The sequence below is a fragment of the Epinephelus fuscoguttatus genome, linkage group LG1 (assembly GCF_011397635.1).
Source record: "Epinephelus fuscoguttatus linkage group LG1, E.fuscoguttatus.final_Chr_v1".
Lineage (NCBI taxonomy): Eukaryota > Metazoa > Chordata > Actinopteri > Perciformes > Serranidae > Epinephelus > Epinephelus fuscoguttatus.
The window spans coordinates 28,135,255-28,144,848 of record NC_064752.1 but is presented as its reverse complement, the minus strand read 5'-3'; the positions used below and the strand labels follow the sequence as shown (position 1 = coordinate 28,144,848).

The 9,594-nt window shown below is 39.4% G+C and overlaps 1 protein-coding gene across 1 annotated transcript; it reads right to left on the bottom strand.

The window, feature by feature from the left end:
* Positions 1 to 80: 80 nt before the first annotated feature.
* On the bottom strand, positions 81 to 9,590 carry si:dkey-197j19.6 (neural Wiskott-Aldrich syndrome protein). Its single transcript, XM_049583921.1, has 9 exons — positions 7,299 to 9,590; positions 4,516 to 4,662; positions 4,206 to 4,292; positions 4,031 to 4,115; positions 3,824 to 3,893; positions 3,658 to 3,742; positions 2,305 to 2,461; positions 1,965 to 2,197; positions 81 to 1,867 (listed from the first exon to the last, which is right to left on the bottom strand). The coding sequence occupies exons 1-9, from the start codon at positions 7,395 to 7,397 to the stop codon at positions 1,721 to 1,723; spliced, it is 1,110 nt and encodes a 369-aa protein (XP_049439878.1). The 5' UTR covers positions 7,398 to 9,590; the 3' UTR covers positions 81 to 1,720.
* Positions 9,591 to 9,594: the final 4 nt, after the last annotated feature.

The following is a 9,594-nucleotide window of genomic DNA, read 5'->3' as shown; positions in this document are numbered from 1 at the left end:
GTTATGACATTTCAAATAAGTAGAATAAACCGATTTCAATGAAATATCAAGTCAAATCAAAATTTATTATAGTCCAAAATCACAAAAAATGCCTTAATGGGCTGTACATAAAAACACATAAGCAAATTACAAATAACACAACAAATAAAATATATAAAAACAAGTGAAATGACTATGTAGAACAAAATAAACAAAAAAACCAAAATGAAAACAGAGCAAAAAACAAAACAAAATAAAAATAACATTGGCACTTGTATATATAAAAAACTAAACATAAACTGATGTGCACAATGACTGAGTAGTAGTAGATAACCATGATGTAGTATGTAAGGACAGAGACTATGTGATGTTAAAGGCAGATGCAAAAAGGTGTGTTTTGAGTTTATTTTTGATATCACTTTTAATATCACTGTTTTAAAGGTAGGATCTGGAGGATTTTCAGACAAAACAAAATATAGACACATAAAAAATGAAATCCTGCTTAATCATCACCTATGGGCTTCTACTCATGTGTGGTGGTGACTCTGTTTGCAGAGCTTCTGCCCTTTAACTGTATTTTGATGTTTTTGTGAGCTCGGACCGCTTCTGGGCGGAGATTTCCCCAGCCAATGAGAGAGCACAGGTGCCGTGCCCGAGCGTGTCCGAGCGTGCACCAGCACGAGCCTTGCCTGAACCTCTTCTGTGAAGCCTTCTTCCATACCTCTGGGCTCCGTACACCCGGGAGAGTTGAGCCTGATAGGAGGGGCCGAATTTGAATGTGTGTTTACAAACAGCAAGTGGAAAATCCTCCAGACCCTACCTTTAAGCTGAGATTTGATTATGTTTCCTGGCTGATGCACTCATCGCACAAGATGTGTTCACAGTTTTTATTAGTTTCTGTCTAAGATAAATGGTGTGATTTTGGCTACTTTTAAAGGAAACCTGTCGGCAGGTTTTGAGGTTGAGATGGTGCTTGAATTGATATAAAATACAACTATTTAAAGTTTTGTGTCCTTTCCTCAACCCAAAAACCCTCTTTCCAGTTCTTAAAAACAACTTTGACATGCCTCCCCCATTTTGCACCACCCCCTCATAAGTAATGAACAGTCCCTCAGTGAAGAACGGAAACAACTTGAGCAGTATCTGTAGTACAGATCTTTCCAAAATTATTCAAGTAGGATTTGAACTCTGTTGTGACATGAATAACTAAGAAATAAATAAACATACTGTACTGAACCAATACGTGAGCACCTCTTAGGTAATTAATTTTTATTACTGGCTTCAGGACGTTTGTACTCTGCCTCCCAGTAACATAAATATCCATATACAGAGCTCTTTATCTGCTGTCTATCTTAATAAGATTTCAAAGGTCATGTTCTTCGTTTGCTTTTACATAACTTTATTAGTCTATAAGTCTTTAGATATTTTTGGATACTGTTATTTATTTAGTCTTTTTTATACTATTCCACATATAGTTTAAAATCTTGTAGTCTATGTTTTAGCTTTGTGATCAACAGTGTTTTGTGATTAACTTATTTCTTGTGTGTATTTGCTGACCAAGATGGTGAGCTGCATATACTTTTTGTCTGTTTCTCGGGCTACTATAAATAAGGTCGTAATTGAGTAAATAAAGATTTACGCACACACAGTGACATAAAGAGAAGTGTCCTTGGTGACAGTATGAACACAGTCATCGATATGTGAGTATATCATACACAGCACAGTTAAAACCAAAATTACTTTAAAACTGCTCGTCACTCTTAGTGTCTGGCTTCAATTGACGCCCATCTGCACTTGTGCCTCCCTGAAGCAGCTGCTTCTGTCTGAACAGTTCTGTCAGTGCAGTCAGGATGGGGTCACCTCTTCCTGTAGCTGCTGGGGAGCCCACCTGACACCACAAAAAGGAAAGTTAAGGTCATTCAGACCTCACATTTTACATATTCAAATCCACAGAACTGTAACAGCATGTGTCCTGGTCCTCTTACATGTTTGAAACTCGCACTCTTTCTGAGCCGCTCTGGGAGACCTGGAGCAGGAGTAGATGGAGGAGGAGGAATCCAAGAGGAAATCTGGCTTTGGTTTTGTGTGTCTGTGCACTGTGGTGTCTGCTGGGAGGTGGTGCCGCCTTTGATGGAAGGAACCGGTGGCAAGGGCCCTTTCTTCAGCGCGAGGGAGATGGATGCTCCTGTAGCTCTCGGCAATGTCTGAGACACTGGACCTGTCAAGTAAAGCATTAAGAGGCATAACATAAACTTAGAATTAACTTAAACATTAAAAAAAAAAACAAAAGGAGTATATACATCACGATGTATCAGGATAAAACACCTCTGTTCCTCAGCTCTCTCTGTACAGCCTTTAGTCCTCCAAATCGGTTGATGATGCAGTCGACAGCTTCGGCTACATCTTTGTCTTTCAGGTCTTCCTCAGTGAGTCTTGCCCGAATCAATAGCCTCCTCATTGCGGGATCCAGATCCTTAAAGTTCTCCAAGCAGATACAGCAAGAAATGGACTGATTTAGCATGGTGTTGAATTAGAAGTTAAGAGTGTCACAAGATGAATTTTCTTTCTGTTTCAGTTTGGCTCGGGTGGTGTAAATGTATACTGTGGTATTTAGAAATCTCAAAGGTATGGTTTTCAGTACCGTCAAGAATACAGATGCTCCTTTTTCTATTACTGCAAAGAGATATGGAAATGCTGTATTGCGGTAATGTTGTGCACAACATACGCCACCAGAGGTCAGTCTCTGCTGGTGGAACAGGCTTCTGAGCTGAGAAAAATGGCGACTGTGAGCAGTGGGGATAACATCACAGGAGAGAAAAAGGAGAAAAACACTCCTCTGCCCCATTTGGAAGTTTTGCCACACATAACATGCGCACAAAAGCTGTTTTTTAGCCACAAGATTTCATTCAACCCATTATCTTTGTTCAGACTGCTAGGGTCTGGGGTTCCATGCGCTTGGAACATTGCCAGGGAAGAAAATAGCCTGTTAGCTAAGCTAGCACATTGTCATACTGTCTCTTTGAAATCCACCGCAAAAGTTCAATTTTTTTATGTACTCAAGGCAAATTCAGTATTGAAATATTACAAAGGGGAGGAGTTTCGCAGGCACATCAGCTATCATGGAGATTCCCATAGGAATGAATGGACTTCCAGCTGCCTCGTCTCTGTACACACTTTCTGAGATTTGTGTTGCCTTGCCTAAAATATATAATTTGATAATTAAATCATTATCATAAACATGCAGATGAGTAGTCGACTAATGGCCCTAGGTGGTCGACTAGGAAAATTCTTAGTCAGGGCAGCCCTACAGACCACTGATGTGTCTGTATCTGTTACAACAACAAGTGTCATCAGGTCCTCCAGTGCACTTATTTCCTATTTATTCATTATCCCATGGGCCATAACTTTAAACCCAGCAAGACTGGTTTAAGCAGGCTGATTGCATTTTGAAATCAAAGCATTTTAGGTTAGACAACGATACACATGCTGCAATGACTGTATGTCACCAGCAGTTCAGCTTCTATATATTTTTTTACACAAATAGCGTCATATCTGATAAATCCGGTGAAATGTCAGGGAGGTATGAAGATATGAAAAAATAGATACCACCCAAGTCTATTCTGAGGGTCTATTTGGCTCATGTAAACTATTAACGTTTCACTGTATGATCTGACTTACTGAACTGGAGGGTGCAGTAACTGCTATGGATGGTTCGTCCACGGGGGAATGTGGCTCCTCGTCCAACTGCTCTAGTGGCTCAGTTCTACAGAAACAAAAGGAGAGCCATCACTTTAATCCTCTGCTCTCTTTTCCTCTTTATGTCAAATCATAACATTTTTGTCACCCTGAATCAGGTGGATCACTTGTTGATTTGTTTTCAGTCACTGCTATTTCAGTCATCATGGTCGTCTTTTCTGCACAACAGAAGAAATGAAATGAGAGGGAACAAGAGACAAATGAGAACTGACAGAGGTGCTTTCATGTGAAAGTGCAAACACATTTGATACGTGTTTACTGATGAGTGATATCATCTTTTTGTTGTAATTCTGACCTTGATTTCTCTGGACAGCCTCCACTGCCAGAAGAAATTCCCCTGCCTCGGCCTCGTTTGCAAAGTTGAGGCCAACTTGGTGGCCCTGTGCCAACACAATAAATCAGCCTTAACCAGCACAGAACTAGTACTCTGACAGGCATGTTGAGTCACACTTCAGAAAAGGATCGCTCACGTCTGCAGGGAAGGTGTGGAAGAACGTGCGAGTTGCAGCGTACTGGAATGGGACATAGAGCTCCTGCTCCCACAGTAATTTGGCACGCTGTGTTTAAAGGAAAGGGTACATAAGGACACATTTAGCCACACCCTTCAAAATATTGTTACTAAAGGAAACTGCAAATCACAAGAAAACAAGCAGTTCCACACATGCAACTGTACACGCACACACAAAATAAAGCTAAAATGTCAGTTCTTTGAGGGAAGTAGATGGGTTAATAGATGTGCGTAGGTAGAGTATCTTTTATCAGTTCTGCAGTTCCTCTTACCTTGACACAGTACAGACGCAGGAAGTGGCTGTGAATGAACGTGTCCTCAATTAGACACACTGCGCCACAACCCAAACAACTCCAGCCTGGACGCTCACCCTCCGTCTCTGTGGCCACTAGAACCTGTGCTACTGTAGATTTGATCAGCTGGAATACAACAATAGTCATAAAAATCATGACAATACAATACACTAATTAAAAAGAGTGCAAAAAGACTGATTTATTAAATACTGTTATTGACAAAAATTATGGAGTTTTGTATATGATCCTAATACCAAAGCAGGCTACAAGGATTCTCCCGTGCTGGGCTATTTTAAACCTCTTTTCTGTTTTATTGATTAGGTGGTTTAGTCAATGTTTGTACATCTTATCTACAATCGGTAACCCAAAATGTAATCCATATATACAATTTGTAGGTTTCATATTTGAGGGATATGTTAAAACTTTAGGTTTAGGTACGAAACCCACTTTGTTCAGGCTGTTCTCAGGCACAGTTTATACGTTAACCTACAAAGAGTAATGCACTACAATTCATATATAGAACACACATAATCATGAGCCTGTAATTTATGTCCAGAAGGCTGCGATCATGTGACCAATGTCCTGACGGGAGTAAAAAATTAAATAGTATGAGGAGCAAAAGTCTGCCTAATGTGGCTCCTTGGGGTGGTGGATGGGTCAAACAAACACACGACTTTCCCCCAGATGACTGGGGATCATTCCCAGTGTGAAACAAAGTGAATGCTAATGTATTCTAAGGCAGTAGTTCCTAAAATGTCCAGCCACTGGGTCCAGATTTCTCCTTAGTCATTAGTTCATGGTCCCACAGAGTAGCACATTCAGTGTCATACTTGTGTTTGGCCATGTCGTCAAGCTAGTTTGCTGTCTCTGTCTAGTAGCTGTCAGTTAGTCACTCACTCTACAACAAAAAACGGCATTTCAAAGTCCTGTGCTGGAAGTTTACTGTACTTAAAAATAAGGTGTGTTTTTTTTTAAAAAAACAAAAAACTTGACACATTTACGAGTCACTTGCGGTCCATTCAGAATGGGCCAGCGACCCACTTTTGGACTGCGACCCACCAGTTGGGAACCACTGTTCTAAGGTACGTTGTCACTACACTTCTTTTTCTAAACCTAAAATATGTAACGTTACTTGTCTAAACCTAACCCACGTAACTTTACATTAAGTATGTAATGTCATCGCATAGTGCTAATTTGTTAGATATCATACAAACAATTGCATGAGGATATGTTGCTCGGTTAGGGTCAGGAAAAATCATGTTTTGGCTTATCAGAATATCCACTGTTGTTGCCACAAATACAGCTAGTAATGTCCCGGGCTCTCGTTAAAAAATACACACTTTTGTTGGTCTCAAAAATCTGCTGCTGTCTGCTGCTTGGCAGTTGTCTCGCCTAGTTGTCACGATATACACCATGCCCTCCTCCTCCTGATGAGGAACTCATCTTAAAAACATGTTATCTGAACTATGTGACTTTTGAAATGTTGATATGATAGCATACGTAGCAACCGTAGCATAGCCGTGGTTTGTGGAAATGTAAAGTTCAAGCATCTTATTCTGCCGGCTGGGCTGGAAAGTTTACACAGTTCCACCACCAAACTGCTCTCTTAATGTATGATATATATATATATATATATATATATATATATATATATATATATATATAGATATATATTTTTTTTTTTTTTTTTTTTTTTTTTTTAAAGCGACTCACATCTTTTGTGCCTCAGAGTAACCTTTGAGACACTCTGGTTTAGTTTCAGAGTGTTACACCACAGAGAGGCAGCTCCTCAGAGAGACCGTGACCTCTTTTTAGAGGCTGATGATGCTGGGAGATGATCCATTTAACTTTCCATTATAAGTACAGCCCTGACATCAACTGGGTTCACTCATTCAGGTCCTACATCACCATGAGTGTGATGAAATCATCATCATCATCCAAAGTACATAAAACATGTGGGGTCACAAGATTAAAGTCTCTTCTTTTCACTGTTAATGATACACTTTGATATCGAATGTTCACTGTTGTGCTGACGACACACTGTTATACCTGTCAAAAAAAACAACCTGTAATTACTTCTTTTATTCAGGAGTATTTTCAAGTTTTTGTTTTCAGTGATAAGGTTTTTATCTTTTCACAAATTAGTGCAGCTCTCTGTGGTCCCTGAGAACAAAAAGGTTTCTTGACCACTTCTCAACAGAACTTTAATCTTATGAGACCAAAGTCAGAAATCTTGAGGTTGGCCCATTCACTGCTTTTTACATTTCAACATAAACGTCTGTCTGTTCATTTTATGGACTTGCTTTTAATGACATTGTGTTTGACCTCACTTTTTATATTCTTGTTTCTCTTTTTCTTTCTTTATTTTTATTTCATTATTTACTTCTTTTGGTAGGCTATTTGAAGTGCTTTTAAAAAGTGTACATTTTTATGCAGCACCTGCTCTGGCAACACGGTGTGGTAGTGCCAGGCAATATAAGAGGCAGATACTAACTGTAAACAAAACAGCTCTCACAGAAAGCCCATTCATTCACCAGGCCTCCACCGAACGTTCCTGACAACAGAAAAACAACCCCAGGAAACACAACAACATCCACATGTTTAAATCAACAGATGATACATTACTTTTCAAATATTTAACATTTTAAACACACACAAATGTCCACTGAACCCTGATTGAAATGCAAATACAGAGAAACCCCGAGGTCATTTAGTTAATTTACAGGTAATAATTTGAAGTGACAGTAACAAACTGAACTGACCATGCACTGAGGTTCGAGCAGAGTGAAGAGGACACCTTTCTCACGGATGGTCAGCAGATCACTCATGGCGTGAATCCCAGGAGTCAGACTCGATGCCATCACCAGACTCTTGTTTTCACCTTCTAAACTCACCACAACTGTCACTACCTCGTCCTGTCATTAATGTCTGAGCCAAACACTCAGTAACACCTGACTGTAACTGGTTTGAATGGCAGCATTTCCATTGCAGCTGGTTATCATGCAAATTTATTTGACTTGGTGTACACTGTATGTGCTCTGTGGCTCTCCTTCCCTAACTGAACAACCATACTATAAAAAGTCAATGGCAAGAGATAACAAGAAGACATTTGTTAATACTATGAAATGAAAATGTACGATGTCAGAGGTACTAAGAGTCACCACTTATCGAGTGTTTGTAACTCCACTTAGTTTTTCTGGGATCCTTCATTGAGAAATAAATGTTGAATACAGTAGTTGTAGAGGCTACAAAATGTACTGTCAGACTAATTATTCAAATAACTGAAGGGGTCTTATTATTTATTTTGTCTTATTTGCTTTTTTGTGTCATTTTTTCTTCTCTTTTGTGAAGTTATATTGTCATAATATTGTTGTGTGTTATGTGTATATTATCTACCTGTATTAAAAATAACAACAAAACAACTTCAATCACATACTTCACTTTGTCCCAGTTCTGTCTCAGCGATAAATACTTAAACATAAAGAGATGTAATCTACAACCAATAGGGAAAAAAACAAAATAATAATAGTTCAAAAATAGTTCTGTACTTGAGGTCAGTTTTGAGGTACTTGTGCTTTACTTATACTTCTACTTTGCTGTAATTCAGAGGGAAATATTGATGCTTAAAGTCAACTTTAATGAAATATGATATATTATGGGCCCCTGGGCACAGACATGCAAAAGGCCCCACCACCTCTCATACATAGGGACAAGACACACAGACTGTTGTTGTGCATCTTTTTTTTTTTTTTGGTTGTTTTGTGTCTCTCTGAGGTTACTTTGTGTCTCTTTGGGGCGACTGTGGCTCAGAGGTATAGCAGGGGGTCGTCCACTAATCGAAAGATTGGCGGTTCAATCTCCAGCTCCTCTAGCCGGCATGTCAAAGTATCCTTGGGCAAGATACTGAACCCCAAATTGCTCCCGATGGCTGTTCCATCAGTGTGTGAGTGTGTGAATGGTTACTGAGTAGCAGGTGGCACCACGTATGGTAACCTCGGCCACCAGTGTGTGAATTTGTGTGTGAATGTGACATGTGGTGTAAAAGCGCTTTGAGTGGTCGGAAGACTAGAAAAGCACTATACAAGCGCAGTCCATTTACCATTTACTTTGATGTAATGTGTCTTTTTTTGTGGTTATTTTTGCATCTTTGCAGTTCCTTTGCATCTCTTGTGGTCATTTCAAGTGGTCTGTGTTAAAGTGAGGGACATTTGCAGGTAAAGGTCTTGGGATCTCTGACATATTGGGCCTGTGGGTTGGTACACTTAGGCCTGTTCAGTTGTCCATCCATTATTGTTAAACATTCAAATTCCCAACAGTGTATTAAGTACTTAGAATTAGCCCAACATTAAAACGATGCTTACATGTTAATATAGTGTGAATAATATATAAATATGTAACACTGGCGGGGTTATTCTGCCGCTTAGTGAGTAATTTTTTTTTATTAAAATACTAATTATAGTTTGATTGCATTAATGTGCTTTTACTTCAGTAAAATTTTAACTGCAAGACTTCTACTTGCAATGGAGAGTTTTTGACATTGGAGCACTTATTCCACCACCGCCCACACCCACTATTATCCTGTGCACATGAAAAATTAACAGTGGGTGTTAGGTTAGCAGGCTGGGTGCCACAGGTCCTGCTCACTGACACTCATGCTCTTCCTTTCTCCCCAGTTTATTCAACAGTCTACTGAAAAAGCGAACATTTATCTTGCAGCTGAAACCTCAGTGTGTTACCAGTATACAGGCAGTAGTAATGGTTTGGCAGAGACTCTCAGAGGAAGAAATTTTAAGTGTGCGGAAATGTCTGGCGAGGATGATCACACAATGCACGAGGCACGTCATCACCTTCACCTCTCAAAGTTTGAATGTCTCTTGAATGCACGTGTCACAAATCCCACATATCTCACTATTATGAAATGTTCCCTAAAGGACTTATTAGTTGGCTGTAATGCTGTCTAATAAATATCTTTTATGACTTCCACATACTGTCTTTCTTTGTTTACGGCAAGAAGAAATAATTTCTCACACTGCTGCAAAATCTCTGCACTCGACTCTC